This window comes from Lupinus angustifolius, chromosome LG01, assembly GCF_001865875.1.
Source record: "Lupinus angustifolius cultivar Tanjil chromosome LG01, LupAngTanjil_v1.0, whole genome shotgun sequence".
In the NCBI taxonomy this organism is placed as follows: Eukaryota; Viridiplantae; Streptophyta; class Magnoliopsida; order Fabales; family Fabaceae; genus Lupinus; species Lupinus angustifolius.
The window spans coordinates 33,691,527-33,712,677 of record NC_032009.1 but is presented as its reverse complement, the minus strand read 5'-3'; the positions used below and the strand labels follow the sequence as shown (position 1 = coordinate 33,712,677).

The 21,151-nt window shown below is 36.6% G+C and overlaps 1 protein-coding gene across 1 annotated transcript; it reads right to left on the bottom strand.

The window, feature by feature from the left end:
* Positions 8,449 to 15,711, bottom strand: LOC109361599 (RNA-binding protein 39-like). The gene is made up of 13 exons (XM_019607104.1): positions 14,986 to 15,711; positions 13,806 to 13,887; positions 13,616 to 13,672; positions 13,077 to 13,132; positions 12,036 to 12,264; positions 10,947 to 11,033; positions 10,768 to 10,842; positions 10,581 to 10,661; positions 9,992 to 10,050; positions 9,740 to 9,920; positions 9,576 to 9,664; positions 9,341 to 9,455; positions 8,449 to 8,706 (listed from the first exon to the last, which is right to left on the bottom strand). Exons 1-13 carry the CDS (start codon positions 15,489 to 15,491, stop codon positions 8,665 to 8,667), a joined length of 1,659 nt encoding a protein of 552 aa, XP_019462649.1. The 5' UTR covers positions 15,492 to 15,711; the 3' UTR covers positions 8,449 to 8,664.

The window sequence follows — 21,151 nt, the reverse complement described above, 5'->3', positions numbered from 1 at the left end:
ACTCATCTATTATATATATATACTGATAGGAAGTTCAATGGAAAAAATGTCAAAACTAGCTCATCATCGAGGGCAGTAATGCTAAAACATGATAGACAAAATCAGTATATTTGCCCTCTTAAATTTTGTGTCTCAATTTGATTTTGTGATTTTTTTTATTGTTCGAAGTAGGTACTTTTCGTTTGCCATTAAAATAAAGTGTCTAGCAATTTACTTACATGATTCATACTAATAAATTCAGGCCTACCGTACACTTTGTTTACTACTCGTATCAGTTTATGGCAGCAAAAAACAGTCGAGCTAATAGAAAATTATCTGTTTTCGGAGTAAAATAAATTATTCTTGCTCATTTTTTAGGATACCACTTTAATTCTTAGACCATTCTTATCTTTCATTTTAAGAAAACGAGAGTAATTAATATATTTTTAGTATAAATATTTATATATAATCAATATATTATTTATTATTTATTTATATTATTTATATTTATAAGTCAATTATGATTAAATATTAATGATGAATAATATATTAATAGTGTAAAATTCAATTATAAAATATGACATCTTTTTCTGTATGAAAATAATTTGATGAGATAAAAAAAACTAATTTCACCCATGAACTTTTCAAGCAGCTTCATGATTAAAAGAACTAGTATTGGAACAAATTTGACACTTTGTGCGAGGATCAAATTGCCCTTCCCACCCACAAATTGAACAGTAAAAAATAGGCAACAAAGATGAAAAAATACCAAACTACCATTACCTCCCAGAAAAAGACATCATGCTTAAATAGTTAATTTATCTACCATGTTTTGTATAAGTATTATTTTAATGTCATCCATAAACTTGTTTGGGCCACAAAATCAGGTCATATCCAGAGAAATTATTGATTTTCAATAAACTCATTAATAAACCACAAATGATTTAGATATGATTTACACAATGAGACCATTTGCCTCAAACCATACAACAGTAATTTCTAAATTAAATGGGAAGAGTTTATTCTACCAACTACCAAGGTAAGAAGAGACATTCCCGGTTAGAAAAATGCAAATGCACCCTAACATCAACCATACTCTGCACTGGGAAAGATGGTGCATTGATTTTATATTTGTACACCTGACACTTCTGACATTTCCTAATGTAACCCACACAATCTGCCTCCATGGTGATCCAATAATAGCTACTTCTTAGAATTTTTCTTGCCATCATGGGACCATTGACATGAGTTCCACAGATCCCCTCACGTACTTCAGTCATGATTAGTTGGATTTCTCTAGCATCAACACATCTGAGGAGCTTACCATCATAACTCCTTTTGTACAATACTTCACAGTTCAGGAAGAAGGTCATCGTTAGGCGACAAATCGTCTTTTTATTCATATCACTTGCCCCCTCTGTATTCTCTGTGTTGGATATACCTCTTTATATCGCGATACCAATGTTCACCATCAACCTCTAGGTTAGTACAATAATAAGATGATAGGGAGTCATAAGGTGGTCTGATGGTGAAGAGGGCGGTCGTAAGGAATGGAGTGCAAGAGGTTGTGGGTTCGAGTCTTACCATCAACAAAAATGGGAGTTATAAGGGTGGTTTGATGGTAGTAGGGTGTAGGAGGTTGAGGGTGGAGTCTCACCCACAACAAAATACTAACATATTAACAACTAACGTACTAACATTTGCCGATAAAAAAAATAAATAAGATGATTTGTCTCGAGCAGTTACTTGAATTGGTCACAAATTAGGGTGAAAGTTGCTAAAACATTAACAAATTGATTCTTGTCTCGGGTTACATGGGAAAAGTAAATCCTTTTGAATTTCTTAGCTAAGGAAGACAAGTACTTATGATACGGAATAAGCTTTGTGTCCTTCATTTGCCATTCGCCATTGACTTGGTAAATGATAAGCGCTAAATCCACGAACACCCTCAACTTCTTGACATTCATCTCATATGCAAACATAAGTCCATTAATGCACGCTTCATATTTGATGATATTGTTAGTGCATTCGAAGTATAGCTTGACTGCCACCGTGCACTACTTACCGACTAACGAGATGATTACTTCCCCAACACTATTCCCATGCATGTTAACTACTCCATCAAAGTACATCTCCAAAACATCTTCCCCTTGTTCATCTATCCCATATATTTCACCATTAGGGAATTCATTTAGTGTCTCATGTTCTCCATCTAGAGGGCATTCTGCCAATTGATTTGCGATTGCTCCACCTTTGACAAACTTCTGGGTAGCGTACTTGATGTTGAACTTGGACAACATCATCTGCCATTTCACCATTCTCAGAGAAACATGAGGACTTTCAAAGATATACCTCAAACATTCCATCCAGGAGACGATGCAAGTAGTGAAGTACAACATGTATTATCGGAACCTTTTAGATGCCCACACTAAAGTGCAACAACTCCTTTCGTCGAGTAGCGAGATTCGCCTTCATTAAACTTCTTGTTTAAATAGTAGGTCGTTTTCTCCTTCTTACCTGTTTCTCTGTACTGTCCCAATGTTGCACCCATCGAAGTTTGTAACACAATCATGTATAAGATTAGTGGCCACCCTAGCGTTAGCGGTTCCAAGACAGGAGGATTTACCAAGTAAGCCTTTATTTTATCGAAAGTCTCCTGGAAATTCATGTCTCACTTGCTTGGCTAATTTTTCTTCAACAGCTTAAACATGGGCTCACATGTGCTAGTCACATTGGAAATAAAACTTGCAATGTAATTCAACCTGTCTAGAAAACTTCTCACCTCTTTCTCAATATTTGGAGCTGACATTTCTTGTATTGTTTCCACTTTATTGGGGTCCACCCTTATGTCTTCCCCACCAACAATGAAACTTAACATGTTCCCCCAAGATGATCCATTGTGCACTTATCGGGATTTAACTTCATTTGATATTTTCTCAGTCTTTCGAACAACTTTCGTAAGACTACAACATGATTTCCCCCCTCTTTAGTCTTGGTGATTATATCATCAACATAAACCTCCACTTCTGTGTGCATCATATCATGAAATAGGGCCACCGTATCACGTTGATACGTTCCCCTTCTTTACACCAAAAGACATGACCTTGTAGCAATAGGTCCCCCAAGGAGTGATAAAAGTGGTTTACACCTTGTCATCAGCGTCTATCAGAATTTGATGGTACCCAATATATCCGTCCATGAAAGAGAGTCGATGACTCCTGGCCGCACTATCGACTAGAACATCAATTTGAGGATGAGAAAATCATCTTTCAGGATTGCCTTGTTAAGATTTCTGTAGTATACACACATTCTCAACTCCCCTCCTTTCTTGGGTACGATTACCATATTAACCACCCATTTTGTATGTCTAGACACTTTTATGAAACCAAAGTCCAACTGCTTCGTCATCTCTTTTTTACCTTCAATGACATGTCTGAACGCATCTTTCTCAACTTCTGCTTCTTGGGCTCGACACCTGAATGTAGGGGAATCTTATGTGATGTTATGTTAGGTTCCAACCCTGACATCTCCTTATAAGGCCAAGCAAGCACATCCATAAAATTTCGGAACAGATTTATCATTTCAACGCGTTCCGGATTGTCTACCATTTTCAAATTTTTTTTTATTTTCTTCTGTCCCCATGTTTATTAACTCCACTTCAATATTCACGACATATTCTCTTTCGACATGCTCCAACATCTTTGAAATTTCCTCCACGTCCTCTTCTTTTTCATGGGACTCAATGGGTTTATCACTCAGTGTCACAGACAAATTAATTGATAGATTTTCAATTGTCGTATTACTAGGCAAATGTTTTACAAAATTTAGGTACATGTATTCATTCATAAAGCATTGGGAGATGAAAAGGGAGACAAAACATGTGAATTCATATAGAAGAAAGTATGAAACTGAGTATGATAATGGTGAAAGATAAGTTAATGGTGCGAAACACTGAATGACCATACAAATTAATGACATTATCTCCTCTAATGGTCAAGAATGCCAATTCTACAGAGGTGTGTCGTCATCATCAATGCGAGTATTGTTGGGCTCAGGTACGCTGTCTTCTTCTAGAGAGTGGATGAAAAGATGGATGTATGGCTCAATGAGGTCATCTGACATCACTACTCTAGCAGGCTTAGAGAATAATTCAATGATATGAAGGATATGCTTCGCTAACACTCTGCCATGCTACTCCCCCAACTCAAACACATGTTATTCTCTTCTTGCAAAGCTTCATAGCCCAATCCGGACTTATCAAACTTTTTGGAAACTGATATGAATGACTGAGTGCCTTGCAGATGCGTGCCTAAGCCTTTTCCTTCTTCATACCCATTTTTAACAATGATTAGAGTAACAACCTGGTTTACTTCATGCATGTGACTCTTTCCTTCATGTTCCTGATTCTTGACCACCACGAAGCTATGCAAGAAGTCATCACCATCCCTAGTACTCTCCACATATGGCACCAAGATCGGCTTCGAAACAAAAACTTCCTCTTCCCCGTGTATAGTGATTATCATACCTTTCTTGACAAATTTCACGGCTTGATGCAAAGTGGACGGTACAACCCCTGCCTCATAAATCCAAGGTGTGCCTAGCAACATTGTATATGAGGAGTCCATGACCACAATATGACCCCAACACTTAGCCGTGATGACTAATGCACATGGAACTTTCTCCGATCGCCTCATCATTTCTTCGTCGAAGAAGGTTATCATGTTGACATGTTTTACCAGATCAACCATATTAACCATCTTCTTAGGATGACATAAGGGTTAACATAGGTCTCGTTAAGCACCTTCAATAACGCCTTCGTGTGCACATCTGATGACATAATCAAACCCAGTAAAGATATCTTAGAATGATTTTTTCTCAGTTGCTCTACCACATCATATTCACTTTGTCTCATGATCTTTAGAAATTCTTTCTTTTCCTTCTTAGTGACTTCATCTACTAGACTATTCTTATCTCCAACATTGTTTCCAACTTTTCGAGCATCACCCTGCAAATGATCATATCATCTCCCACACTTTGTAATTCTTCCGGTGTTAATTGCCATGTTGTGAAGGAAATTCATACAATTTTGGGCACTTATTGTGTAGTTACGATGAAAATTGTGCACAACTCTAAAAAATATAGAGTAATTAGTCTTGTTTAAGAAGCTTACATGTTTTATGTCAATTGCGGGATAATGAGGATTGAAAAAGATGGGAGTTGAAGGAGTTTGCGTAAAAGAAGCTCTAGATCCCTCGCCCAAGACACAAGCTCGCCCAAGCATCAAGTTGCCCTTTCGCCTGAGCGAGAGATTGTCGCTCAGGTGACAATTATCAATTTCGGAGGCCAAATCTTTGTGTATTTCTCGTCCAAGCGAGAACACCTCATTCAAGCGTGGCACACAATTATCTTGCTCGCTCAAGCGAGAGTCTCTAGCTTGAGCGAGGGACCAAAACACTGAATCAATATATAGGCGGTTACAGGAAAGAACTGGGGGGTTCTAATCAATTTCAAGGCAATTTCTTCATACTTTCTAGAGATAGAAATACGAGAGAGGAGGAGAGAAGTCATGGGAGCAACTTTAGATATGGATTTTCTTGTATTTTACATCATTCTAGTGTTGTAATGCATATGATGAGTGGCTAATTCTCTCTATGTTGTGATTGAAATGTAATCTTCTAATTCTTGTATTCAATTCGAAAATATATTGTGTTGTTTGATTTTGGAAAGTTTTTCCTTTGCTTAATGCTTGATTCTTCTTAATTTCTAGATTCTTGATATTGGATCTAAGTTTAACCGGAAAGTTAAACTTGGAATCCAATCTTTATAATCTTTCTTGATGCATCATTGATCTAGGAATAGACAATAATGTATGAATTGTTTTTACATATGATTTAATGTTAGATAATTGGTTAAATATCCAAGGAATATGTGTTTGATGAATTATCTAAGGATTTTGTAATTAAGGAATTGATACAGATGATTCGAAGAAAATGTTGCATCAAGATCTATAACTTCACAAGTTTTATAGAATTGAATTTAAGGATTACAAAAAGGGAAAATGGTGAAAGTCAATCCATCCATTTTTATTTTGCATTAGAAAATCATTTTACATTAACCATTTTCGATAACTTAAATCAATGAACAACATTATTTCTCAACTTTGTACATATTTGCTCAATTTATTGTTTTAGAAAATAGTATTGATTCGAATTGCTCTATGAGGACGATATCCTGGTTTTGTGACATCCCAGCCCTGACATGCGACCTTCCAGACTCATGAATATATTGGGCGTGCCACCCACAAGCTTAAATACCTCATGCAGTATTTTATTCCCCTCCAAGATGAGCCTTCCGCGACTCGAACCCGTGACCTCAGGGATAAATAGTCACTTTACCCATGAGTCACTACCTGTGGCTCGAACCCGTGAACTCGAGGATAAATAGTCACTTTATATAATTAATAATTATGAATAGGTTGAATAATGAACAATTTAATCAAAGAAAGATAACCTTCAAACTAGTGAGAGTGTACCCAAACACAGATGAGTGACTTTACTGGATTCTATCAATTAGCTTTACCTGATTTTTGTGTCAATTGCCATCAAGCATGGAATATCATAGAAATGATTAAGGCCTAGTTTAGGAGAATTAAGCTCCAGCCAAAAATCCAACCCTTATAAATCATGAATCCAAATCTTTGTAGCCTCTTTAGCTGAAAAATTCTTTTCGAAAATCATGCACCCAAACCACAATGAAATACATTAATCCCGATACTAATAGAGAAAGATCATTAGTGCATATGGTTTTTAATTGTTATGTTGGGAATGGATGAAATTGTGATTTATGTATCTAAGTTTGAAAGTGAATCGAAAATTCTCCTTTTTTAATTATGTGTGAATGATGAGCATGAAGCAATGAAAGGAAATCAAATAAAATGTAAATCATGCCAAAAAAGTGAAGACTGAAAAGAAAGAGTCAATTGAAGAAGGAGAATAGAAATGGTTGGTGGCATATAAGTGATGGTTTGGTGAAAGAAAGTTGAAAGTAGACTTCAAAGCGAACAAGTGACGGAAGTGTGAGTATGCACTAATGGTCTACCTCTGTATCCCATAAAAATGAAGTTTCTTTGAAGTTAGGCCTCGTTATAACCCTATGTCAAGTCTTTGAGATCCTTGGTTGAACATGTGTACATGACACAACTGAAATGAAAGACAAAGTCAAATTGTATGATTCCAGTAACGAATTGAATGAAACACTTAACCTGTGAGCATAAAAGAGTTCATTTGATTGACATGATTGGATTAAATTACTTCAAAACCAAGTTTACTACTTTGTTTGAGTTGAATCCATGATCACATTTGACCCTTGAGTCTCAAGGACTACTCCCACTACTTCCACCTTTACCTCATAACTCCATGGGACCGTGTGCGTGCTCTCATACGCAAAAGGTTAAGGCTTTCTCACCATGAGAGTCACTGTTTCTGGACTTGAATATTTGAGGAGCGAAACCCTAAGTGTAACCTTTTCTACCACATCGACTTCTTTACCACTAGATTCACCCTTTTGGGCATAGACGACCCCAAGACTTAGCAAGACCCAAACCTTATATCCCCAACAATCTTCTATGGAGTGTCCAGCCTGACCATGATGGTAGTCACAGTGAGAGTCTAGATCCCAACCCCTATCATCACTCATGTTTGTGGTTGGTGTCATAGTCGGTCCTCGCCAAAGCGTATAAGAGGCATTGCATTGATACTCTAAAGTCAGATACTCTTTTCACCAATGTCTTCTACACATCAATGGCATTTATCCTTTATTCAATATTGTGAAACCTAAGTCGAACGACAAACCGAAAGAGGTCTCGTATTATCGGTTAAACCATGCAGACTGACCAGATGATTTCATACATAATTAATAATTTTTATCTATAAATATATATATAAATGTAAAAAATTATATAATTAATAACTATGTATAATTATAATAAAGTAACATTTCTTCATCTTTTTAGATCGGAGTAAAACAAAATATTAGAGTAGTGTCCTATTTTTGAATTTTCAAGTGAATCGTCTAGTTTACTTTCCGGGTTAATCCGGTTTCCTCTATGGTGGAGGAGTTATTTTCTCAGATAAACTTCCGATAATTTCATTCATTTCTATCTTTACAAATAGAAACAAAGTAAGATTAAGAGAGATTTTGGGTTGCATAAAGAAAGTATAGTGCAGTACTATAAAGTGAAAGGAAGGAAACTGAATTTCTAATCATCAAGGAATTCATAAAGACACCGAAAAGGGAAATAACAATGGAACCAGGTATTCCTTAACCTTATTTTATCACATATAAATATCATAATGTCAAGGTCCTAAATAAAGGGTCCTCATGAATTATTAAAAGCTCATGAAAATTTTAAAATGTTTAACAGAATCAACTGTTTCGAAAAGCCTAAAATCATTATTCAAAGAATGTAAATATAAATGGGATGTTCTACATTGCACATAAGGACGAAAAGGAAAGCATGATTGTTGAAATACATTAAACAGCGAGACAGTTTAATATGTATGCTACATTACAACTTATGAAATCATATAGCAAATACAAGTCATAAATCAAACTCTATTGCATATAACTTAATTTATGAAAGCTTAAACAACAATTCTGGAGATTGTATCTTAAAGAGCCTGCACTTCAAGATTCCCCTTTAAACTTGGCTTCATATTCCTGAGGTTGCTGCAAAACAAACAATTTCTTAAAAGTACTCATTTTAAAGACAAAATATTGTGGCAAGACATTAGAATTGTTGAAATTTAAGACAAAAAATAGCAAAGACATACAATATGAGAGAAACATAGAACTCTGAATGATATTATGATAATGTGATTATGAGATACACTCTGATACAAAACTGATCTAACCCAGGGGTTAAAACTGAAATGGAGTATTAATGGGAAATGAACAGGTAGGATGGGGTTTTGGAATAGAAGTACACGTCGAATAAAAATCCAAAAAGGCTTCAAAAATCTACTACAGAAATGAAATATCCTTCAAATTTAAACAGCCGAGTACAGCTTGGAATACTTCAAAAAGATACATGAAAACTCCTGTTTCTAGATGCTGCAATGTTCTATAGTTGACTGCCCTTGAGGATATGTTTGGATGAAGGAGTTAGAAGGGAAAGAGGAGAGGTGTAAATTTTCATTTTTTAAATTAAGGAAACTATAAAATATTAATGAGGTTAAATAAGAAATTATTAGGATGAGTAAATGTTTAAATTTGATAAGTTAATTTGTATCACATTTTCAAGTCCAAAGACAAGAAAAAAAGAAAGAACCAAGCAGGGAACACAAGACTACTAAATAAGTACCATGTAGATAGCTGAAATCAATCTGCGTGCAAACCATCTGTTGTGCATTGCACGTTGAGCATCACTTGATGCTTTCACTGTTTCAAACCGCAAATACACAAAACCTGCACTTCTTCTGTATACAAGCCAAAACAATTAAACAATTGCAATTGACGTGCAATGGGGCAAAAAGGAAAAGTACGGATTAAAAATATTATCGACGACTCAGATGCATGATACACAGTCATAAACTTACTTGTCGACATAAATATGCTTCACCCGGCCATACTTAGAGCACTCCTCTTCTACATCTTCTTTGATGTCTAAATCAAAATCTGGCTCCATCTGCATTGTAATACTAGTCATCAGTACTTGTTGAATGAAACAGCACAAAAAGTATATAATCAATTAATCATGGACCTCAGTGCTTGGATCAAACATATTCTTCAACAGCAAACACTCGCTAGGGATTCCTTCAGGTTCTGCCACTGGAGTAGGAATAACTAGTGATGGGAAGGCTGCTGCAGGCACTGTTCCTGGATTACCAATAGGCAAGCTAATAGCAGCAGGAGCTGAACCATTCACCATGGGGACACCAGCACTGCATTGTTGGAAAACCTGAATATAACGAACAGATTCCCAAAACATAAAAATAAAATGTTATAGACAAACCTTGCAGCATCACCAGCCAGCTTACGCATGAGTTCTACTCTTGATTGCGCATTTAAAACCTGCAGAGAAAAGCATAATACATGACCAAGGACCTCTTTATGATGAAGAAAGAGTAATGTTGTAACACAAAATAATGCACTGAAAAGGGGGGAGCGTGGAAAAGGGACAAAGAGGTTTCCTAACCAAACTAAGGCACTGCCCTAATCAGAAGAAAAACATATAGTTTCTGACAATGGAAAATGGCCAAGTGAAAAGGGCAGAGATAGAAAAAACAGATAGTAAAAAAACAGAAGTTTGACCAGAATTGGGAATGCTGGAAGTACCTGCTAGCCTAATCCTACAACTTTTAAGCTAAATAAAAATCATAAACACTCACATAAGAAAAATCTTGTCATTAATCTCTAAATATTTATAGCTAAAATTGTTACATATGGTCAAACAATATCGTAGCTCAAAAATCATCTGGCCAACCAAGATAATTTTTTGTAATTTCAATTATATAAACTTCCAATGTTGCATGATGATATAGATTTCAATGACATGTCATCTTGTGGAAACCAAATATTTTATATAACAGGTGTAAACTTACCATTCCACCTTCATCATCATCAAAGTCAGTAGATTTTGCAGTTGTATCTTGGTTTCCAACATGATCAGTTACAGATGAAACCTGAATTTGACGAACATCAGTCACAAACAAAACTAGCAAAGTGATTATCAACAAATTTGAAGACATACATGTGAAAAACAAAAAAGACCAACACAGATATTTCTACCTTGATAATCCTTCCAGCAATGTCCAACTTTCCATTTAAACTCTGGGCTGCCTTGGCATGCTCAAGTTGGGCAAACTGTCCAATGAATACAAATAAAAGATACAGATAATGATATTGCCAAAAAGCAATATATTAAAGTTGAAAAACAATATATTAAAAGTTGATTGTGAGAAACGAACTTGAATAAACCCAAAACCCTTGCAGTGTCCTGTCTCCAAGTCAAGAGGAAGCTGTACAACCTCCACCGGACCAAATGGCTCAAAAATCTAAAACAACATAAAGAAAGATGTCAAAAGATGAAACAAGACACGCTAGGAGTGGAAATGAGTCGAGTATGGCTTAGCTCGACTCGACTTACAAGCCGAATTCAATATGATCTACTTTTCAGCACAAACTCGACTTGCTTAAAGTCCACAAACTGTTCGAGCAGTTAAAGGGCAAATAGTGCAGCTTGTCAGCTTCTGTGATGATCATCTATATATATATAATATTTATATATATACACACAAACACACACACATGTGTGTGTATATATATATATATATATATATATATTTAAATTCTTGGTCAAATTTTATGAAGTTTTTTTAACTTCGATATTATATACATATATTAACATAACAATGTAAAAGTATATATATATATATAATAATTATAAAATGTTTTTTATATATGTACAAATATATAATCAAGTCAATTCATGAACTATATTTGATTCAAGTTCAGTTTGTATATTTAACAAGCTCAATTTTCAGCTCATTTGGTTCATGAATCAAGTCCATCGAGCTAATTAACAAGTTGAGTCTCAAACCAATTTTGAGTTGCTAAATTCATTTCCAGACCTATAAGAAGCTAACATAACAAGAATTCAAGATTCTAATTAGTGGCAACAAACTAGATGAGAAAAGCAAATAGTTGTTTTAAGGGTGAATAAATTTTATCAAACTACTGTTATTTAATAAAAGAGGTGGGCCTCTCAACGCAATGGTAAGGTTGCTGATTAATGACCATGAAAATATGAGATCATGGGTTCAAATCCTCGAAACAATCTCTCCGCTTGTGGGATAAGGCTGCGTAGATATACCCTCCCCAGACCCTACTAGGTGGGAGGATCATGCATTGGCCTCCTTTTTTTACTGTTATTCAACAAAATACTGCCCATTCATACACATAAATCCAAATAGAGGCAAAGGCAAAATTCCTGCCAAACTTCTATATCCTCACGACACCAAACAATGTAACAATGAAAAACCCAGTTAACCAAATACCTCTCGCAGCTGACTCTCAGTCATGTTGAAGTGAAGGTTCCCCACATACAGTTTTCTGTCCACAGCTCCATATGGTCCTACTACACCAGCAGCTCCACTGGAAGCAGTAGATTGAACGAGATTTTTCTCAGCCTCAGAAGGTTTGACCATTACAGGTTGCCCAAAAAGAAGTTGGCCAGAGAGAGCAATTGCCATCGGCACTGACATCGCATCATAAAATTCAATATACCTGCAGTCTCGTCAAGAACATGCATCAAATTTTCAGAACGAAAAAACAAACAGCAGCAATCAAAACTTACAAATCATGCAGCAAAGAGATGCAGGGAAACAAAAACTCTAGTGCAGACAGCTCAAGCTGAGTTTCTTTTGATGTATCTGACTCATATAAAGAAAATGTTAGCCTGGCATAATAAAAATACAAAACTAAAGCATGTATTAAATTGGCAAATCAGGCGAGAATAAGAGAAGATCGTATACACATAGAGAGATAGGGAACCCCTGAGACATGAATAGTGAGCAACAGAAACTTGCATCTTTGCTTATTATATATGTGCACATGTCAAATCAAATCTTAAGAAAAGAAACCCAACTTAAAGCTGCATAGGATGGTAACCAAATTGTTAAATGATTCTAAAAGCCAAACAGTGTCAAATCCCTGAGCATATTGCCTAAACATCAACAGCCATTCCCCATATCAACCTTATCAAGCCCCACACTCACTATGAGCGACTTTCAATTCATAAAGGAACACAAACCGAAAAGGTTCATCAGCATACAGATGAAGTTCCCATTGTATGACAAACGTAGAGGGAGAAAATTGGGATTAAGACCAAACAGGTAATGGGATTATGTCATCTACCTTCGGTACGCAGCATGAATGGATTAAACATGAGTGCAAGGTATTCCCACCATCCCTCATCATTATCGCATTGCTAGTCCATTTAAGAATACAGTTAAGCATGATTCTTGAATGTTGATACCCTGATACCATAATAGCACATGCATATAAACAAGTAGTTAATTGACAAGAAAAAGACATACCCAACTCCTTTAGATCGTCTTGAGTTCCTATCCATGATCAGTCGGACATCTCTCACCTGAAAAATAAGGAACATCAGAACTTAACAGGAAGAGGCAATATCACATATAAAAAGCAGATGTAAGGCTGAAATTTACACTAAGCATGCCAACACTTAAGTTGAGTTGTTGAAAGTATAATTACATGACTTTTCTTCACACAACACATATTAACTGAATGTTGAGTCGCGATTTAGATACTGTGCAGCTCGAAATGGAAGGCATGGGAGAATATACTGCATCAACAACTAAATGTCTCTGACTATGATGCATTTAATATGCTTGTACACTCATACAATTTATATGAAGGCTATTACTCATCATAGATTGAGAATCATCTATTTTAAAATGTGAAGTAAGATAATACTAACAGTTCTAATGCTAATTGAAGTCATCAGTTCTTATGCAGCCAAAACTTATCAGTTTTTTATTTATTTGTTTAAGTGTGCAAGTCATGACAATTCCAAACTTCTAATGGTATGTAAAAATTAAGAGCAACAAACCTTGCCAGCTTTTGAGAAGAACTCATATACATCTCTCTCTGTTGCTTTTAAGGGCATCTGTAATCACCACACGGCATGTTGCCAGTCATCAGAAAAAAGACACCAAAATGTCCAAATATGTTACACCTTATTAATTTTATAATTTATAATATTTAAAACCACGGAAAAATGGGGAGGCAAACCAATCAACCTGGTAGGCAAAAACAGTTCTCTGGTCCCTTTCTGGGTCTGCCTCAGGTTCTGCAGCCTCTTTCTTATCCCTAAATCCTCTCCTGAAACTCAAATTAAAATTCAGCTGTGAGAAAATTTAAATCGAGAAGTTCATGTTATATTAAGTTGATATCCAGATAGTACAATTTGTAGCACAAATCCAGATATACATCATTAACATCAGAGTCCTAAACAACACATAATATTGACAGGGAATGATTCACTGTAGTCGTTATCCCAAAATATAATTTGTTAACAAAAGCGTCCTCCAGAGCAGACCTTAAATAATCATATAATAGTTTTCCTGAGGTAAATCGGGAGAAGGCCTTCAGTCATGGTCAGTATTTTTTGCCCTATATTTCTTGAGATAAATTAGTCAATTGAACAATTCTATTCTGATCTCAACAAAACTACTCAAAATCAGTTGGCAAGAGCCAATAGGTCAATGATTGCCCAAAGTGGATCCTATTGTCAATTTATGCAACCTACTAAGTAATAAATTAATTACATAATGTGGCTTCAAACAGTCTCATTTTTCTTGACCTCCCTTTTCCTCTAAAATTACACTAACCTCCATTTGATTTACTATGCTTACAAGCCTTCTAACGGTCATCCAAGAATAACTTAATGGCATATTGAATTAATACTTCAATTGTGAATACTGCTAAATCTTAAAATATGTCACACTAATTGATCCCTGACGAGAGAAATTCAATTCTTACACTGGTGATGAGATGATTAGAACAAACTCGATACCCACCTCTATGTGTGGCCTAAGAAGCTAAAATGCAAAAAATTCATCCTTAAATTATTGCATTGTCCTCAAGTTTTTTGACACCAATTAACTGTTGGAAAGATTTAAAATGTCACCACATTGGCCATTGACCTGATTGATAACAAAAAACCAAGGACCTCTCTGACGGCATCAATGACTGAAGGATTACTCTAAAATATATATCAATAAACCTATTTGGCATTACAAGCTCTCTTCTCCCTAACCCAACCCAATCTCTTGTATTATAAGAAAATTTGCAAGTAGTAACTAGTACCTGGAGAGGGACAACTACACATTTCAGTTAAAGTTAAAGCAGCTAAATTTGACATACTTAATTCACAAACAGATCACAAAAACATCAAATTTCATAGGAATTAAAAATTACCGGCCATCTCGCGCTTCGAAATCTCGTTCTCTGATTTCTCTCTCAGAACGACTCCTGCTCCTTCTAGATCTCTCCCTCTCCTCTCTTTCTCTCTCCCTCTCCTTCTCCCTCCTCTCAGCGCGTTCTTTTTCCCTCTCCTTCTCCCTCTCCCTATACTTCTCCTTATCCTTATCCTTCTCCTTATCCTTGTCCCTATCCTTATCCCTATCTCTCCTATCCCTCCTTTCTCTATCCCTATCCTTATCCCTTGGTTTTTCTCTTTCTCTGCTGCTCCTATCTCTGTCCCTCTCTCTACTGCTCCTATCTCTATCCCTATCTTTCTTCGACGAACCGTTCTCGTCGTCGTCCTTGGACCGCTTGCTCCTGCGGCGGTCATCGGCGGCGTCCAGATCATCGTCGACATCGCGCTTCCGGTAACTCCTCTCGCTCTCCTTCTTCTTCAAGGAATCGTTGTCTTCTTGCTCCTCCACTGTCTTCTCCAGATACTCGTACTCGTCGAAATCCATTGCTTGATTCAGATTTCTCTATGTAGATTCGAGTGTAGAGTTAGATATGAAGTGGAGATTGGAAGTGTTGTGATGTGGGGATTTTGAATTTCTAGGGTTTTGGGTTTTCTTTCTCTATTGCCGGAATTATAAGTGAAACACGAAGATGGGTTTGGTTTGGTGATGTTGGTTCCCTTGGGTCTGTATAATCTAGAAGTTTCGATTAGATCAAACTACATATACTAATAAGTGGCAAAAATGTTATTTTGGTTTAATTGATTGTTTGGTCATGGTTAGGGCTCCAAACTAGCCAAACCCGTTCAAATAAAGTTCAGCTTGTTTGAGTTTTATAAGCATTTTTTTTTGTTTAAACTTCATTCGAGTTTGAAACAACCTATGTTTTTAAATCATGTTCGACTATATTAAAGTTTATAAATTTAATTTGTTTTCTCGATCGGTTCAATTCATTACCTCGAATGATTATTATTTATTTAATATATATAAATTTAAATATTTTCTATACATACATATACATACGCATATGAATAATCGGGTCAAATTATAAACATAAGAAGTTTAACTGTATTTAGCAGAAGTTTAACTCATTTGACTCATAAACGATGTGTATTTAGCTAAATAAAAGTAAGTTTGAAATAAAAAATATGAAGTTATTTCAGTACATTATTGGTTATGATTATGATCATTTACTCTTTATTTTATAACGCTCCAATAATTAAGAGTTTAATTCTGTTTAAATATTTCCTAAAATTATTTTTATATATTGTCAGTATAATTGTTAACTAATTAACTTGTTTTTCATTCTCCTGAAGTGGTGTGTTAACCACAATAAATGTTATGTTTTAAAAGTTAAACAAAGTAATATAGATCAATGATTCTCCTGGCGTACCTTACCTGGAAGTGTCAGGATCATCTAATCTATGACGCTCTCCGACTTTGTTGCCTCGCTTGTTACCTATACCAAAACCTCTACTGCCCTCTGGTCGACTCTCAAGGGTACTTTTGCATGTGCTTCTCGTGGACACGTCAAGCAACTCAAGGATGGCTTACGTTCCACGGTGAAAGGAACTCTATTTGTTACGGAATTCATGAACAACATCAAGATTGTTGTTGATTTGCTTGCCTCAATCGGTCGCCCCATTCCCATCGAGAACGTTATTGATCAGGTTTTTCGTGGTCTTTATGAAAGATATAAGCCCTTCATTGATGGCATCAACGCCCGAGACAATCCCATTGCTTTCGATGAGCTCCATGAGAAGCTCATCCAACATGAACTTTACTTGAAGACCACTCACCAATTGACCATCAGTCCGACAACGACACTCACTGCTCAAGCTAAGTCCAACAAGGCCAAGATGAAGACGTTTTCACTATGGTCTTCTCCTCCAACAACTGCATCTCGGTCTATGTCGCTGCAACAACAGTACACACCTCGTTCAAGAGGTCCGAGGCCATATTTAGGCAAATGCCAATGCTGCAAAAACGTTGGGCATTCATTGCCGCAGTGCCCAGTTTTCCACCAACTCCATCCCACCATTCAGGTCCCGCATAATCCACCCCATCAGCCCAACAATTACACCGTCCCTCATGCTCACACCATGACCACGGGCCCTTCCAATCATCATTACCTAGTTGATAGTGTTGCTACACACCATGTCACCACTGACCTCAACAACCTTGTTGTCTACCACCTCTGCACTAGTCCCGACTTGCTGTTTATGGGTGATGGTTCAGGTTTGCACATTTCTCACTCCGATACTCTTAAGCTTAATGATATATCATTGCCTAATGTCCTATGTGTGCCTTCCATGAAACAAAATGTGCTATTTGTTTCCAAACTAACCAAAGAAACCAATTATGCCTTTGTTTTCTTACCTGATTCCTTTGTTATGAATGATCTCAAAACAGGTCACACGAAGCTTAAAGGACCATGTATTAATGACGTCTACGTTTGGCCCTTGTCCTCTCCGTCCGGCTGTCATCTTCATCTCAATAAATCAGCAGGCTAGCACCACAAGTTGGGCCATCCCTCCTCTTCAATTTCCAGTTTATTCAACGTGAATTTTCCTTAGGTTCTTTGCAGTTTAAATAAGCAAAAGTCACAAACTCCATTTCCATGAATCATCCCTTATATCATCTTTTCCATTAGAAATTATATTTTCCGATGTATGAACTTCTCTAGTTTTATCTAATGATGGCCTCAAATACTAGTATATGTTGATCATTTTACTCGTTATATTTGGCTCTATCCAATGCGCAAGAAATCTAATGTTCAAACAATTTTTCCTATATTTAAATCACTTGTTGAAAATTACTTCAAAAACAATATAAAAATCCTTTACCCCGACAATGGCGGAGAGTACATTGGCTTACGATTGTTCCTGTGTGATCATGGTATAAGCCACAAAACAACCCTACCTCATACACTCGAACATAATGGCATTGTCGAGAGACGAAATCGTCATATTGTTGAAACTGGTCTCTCTCTTAACACACTCTGGTGTACCCCTCAAATATTGGCCCTATGCAATGACAACTACTGCATATCTCATAAATCGCCTGCCCACGCCAATACTTGCCTATCAATCGCCCTTTTCAAACTCATAAGCACAACCCCAAATTATCAAAAGCTTAAGAGTTTTGGATGTTTGTGCTTTCTTTGGCTTTAACCATATACTAATCATAAACTTGCTGCAAGATCTACGATGTGTGTTTTTGTAGGTTATGCAACTGATCAGAATGCTTACCACTGTCTTGATCCCTCAATAGGCAGCATCTACGTGTCTCGTCATGTTCGGTTTGTTGAAACAAACTTCCTTTTCTCCAACGTGTACATACAACCTTCACCGCCCACATCTGAATCCACGCGGACTGACTTCACTATCCCCATAACCCACACCTCCCCCACTTTGATACCGACCCAATCCACTACAATCCCATCTAGCTCTAACTCAAATCCACCTCAATCTCCTGTCATATTTCATACTACAGTCCCACCTCCAAATTCACTAGGGCCACCTCTAGTTTCCAACCCACCTCCACCTATACCTACTGGCATAGTCACCAGGTCCAAAAATAATATAACCAAGCCCACCTCCAAACTTAACCTACACCTCACCGCCACCCAACAACCACCCGAACCCTCCACCAGCACCCAAGCTCTTCGGGATCCTAACTAGCGGGCTACCATGAATGATACCCTTCGCAACAACCATACTTGGGACCTCGCTCCCTCCTCCATTGGTCATAATATTGTTGGTTGTAAATGGATTTTTCGCATCAAGCACCTCCTTGATATTTCTATTGATCGTTATAAAGCTCGCCTAGTCGCAAAAAGATTTCACCAATGACCTGGATGGGATTTCAGTGAAACATTCAGTCTTGTTGTCAATCCTATAATAGTTCGAGTTATTCTCACTCTTGTTGTTAATCGTGGTTGGCCTCTTCGACAACTCGACAACAACAATGCTTTCTTACGTGGTTCTCTTTCTGAGAAAATCTTCCTAATTCAACCGCTAAGGTTTGTTGATAAGGCACATCCCACCCATGTTTTCCATCTCCGCAAAGCATTGTATGGCCTTAAAAAGGCATTGTGTGCTTGTTATAATGAGCTTCGTACTTTCCTACTATCCATAGGCTTTACGAACTCGATTGCTGATGCCTCCTTATTTATTTTTTGACATGGAATAACCATATTATACTTGTTAGTCTATGTCGATGATATTATTGTCACAAGTATCTCACCTGATGCAGTCTCCACACTCATTTCCCAGCTTACTACTAAGTTCTCTTTGAAATATCTAGGCACCCTCAATTATTTCCTTGGCGTTGAGGTCTTAAAGTCTCTTGACAGTCTGTTCCTTACACAAAGAAAGTATGTACAAGACTTGCTTGTTTAGGCTGGTATAGCTGACACCAAACCTACATCAACCCCGCTTTGTGCATTTGTTCGTCTTGTTCGTGCCAGTGGCACCCCATTACCTTCACCTACTGAATACTGTCAACTTTTAGGGAGTCTCAGTATCTCAGTATAACCCAACCAAACGTCGCCTTTGCTACCAATAAATTATCTCAATTCATGCAAACTCCGACGACAGTGCACTAGTCTGCTCTCAAGTGGGTCCTTCGTTGTTTGGTTGGGACGACAACTCATGGCATTCATATATCTGCCTCATTTCCCTTAGTTTTCCATGCCTACCCTAATGCTGATTGGGCAGGTGATACAGGCGACTATGTGTCGACCACAAGCTATATGCTTTATCTTGATTGCACACCAATCTCCTAGAGTTCCCGCAAGCAAATGTCAGTGGCTCGGTCATCCACCGAATCCGAGTATAAGACCCTTGCGGAAACTGCTGCTGAAATGCTATGGGTGATCTCCCTTTTTGGTGAACTTAGGCATGCCATCACCACACAACCGGTCATCTATTGTGACAATCTAGGAGCCACAAACCTTAGTGCAAATCCAATTTTTCACTCTCGCATGAAACATATTGCCCTTGCTTATCACTTTGTCATAGAACAAGTCCATCAGGGTGATTTTTGCGTCTCCTATGTGTCCACGAAAGATCAATTGGTCGATGTTCTAACCAAACCGCTACCGCGCACAAATTTCGACTATCTCATGTCCAAGTTGCATATACTCTACCAATCGTCCAACTTGCGGGGGAATGTTAGTGATAAATAATCAGCAACAATACTCTTAATCTCTTTGGGGAAAATCGGCATTCTGTCACTTGAGAAAATAAATCATTTTGTTATGGAACTCATATGTGCACCTCTTCCTATTTTATAGCCAAATGATAAAAAGGTCTATTTCATTTTCCCTATCTCCACATATTTTTCCTTCCTTCATTTTGTTTGGGATATGGAGTTGTGTGTTAGATTTTTTTATATCAATTTTAATACTCAAAAGTTAAAATGTAATTCAAATATTTTATCCACATCATAACCATTATCTCCTAAGTTTTTTTGTCAAAATATATTTGTTAACATCAATACTCATCTCTCTAATAATTCATGAGTAAACAAGGCTAAAAATAAAATTTAAGATTGTCCAAAATAAAAAAAAAAGCTCAAAAAACGAGGAAAATCAATGAAATAAAAAAATAAATTAAAAATATGAACACGAAACCTAATATATTTAACAACTAATCGCACAAGTAAATAAAAAATTGAGAATACCCAAGAATCCAGGCTAAAATTACCCACCCATTGTCCCTATGTGAGTAGAAGTGCACAACAATCAAAGGATGATAAGAAGAAATGTTTCGCTGAAGAAGCTTTCACTCATATCCACCCAAATTTTGGTCCACAAATCCAACTGTTCTGGATAATAATATATTTCCAGTAAATTTCTCCTACAAGTTGTATTATCTAACATGAACTTATATGATTTATAAATTAACCAATTACTTGTGGCACATGTTAAGAGTTTCACAATTGTCTTATTAGATGTATAGAGTACAATTCATTATAATTCTATTTTACATGTTTGTTTAAATCATTTATCTAGTGTTAAATTATGCTCTCGGACACTTTTGAGTTTTATGATATCAACTAGAAAATATCATAATTATTATAACAATTTTATATGATGTTAATTTTATTTGAGTATAAGAGTACAACAATTCCATTCTAAAAGTCCATATTATAATTTAAAG

Excerpts from the sequence above, each read along its gene's own strand:
- LOC109361599 (XM_019607104.1), bottom strand. The coding sequence starts at position 15,491 with ATGGATTTCGACGAGTACGAGTATCTGGAGAAGACAGTGGAGGAGCAA. Across the intron at positions 12,265-13,076 it reads AGACGATCTAAAGGAGTTGG|GTATATTGAATTTTATGATG; the intron begins GTATGTCTTTTT and ends ACGAGACTGCAG. Across the intron at positions 8,707-9,340 it reads TGATTTCAGCTATCTACATG|CAACCTCAGGAATATGAAGC; the intron begins GTACTTATTTAG and ends TTTGTTTTGCAG.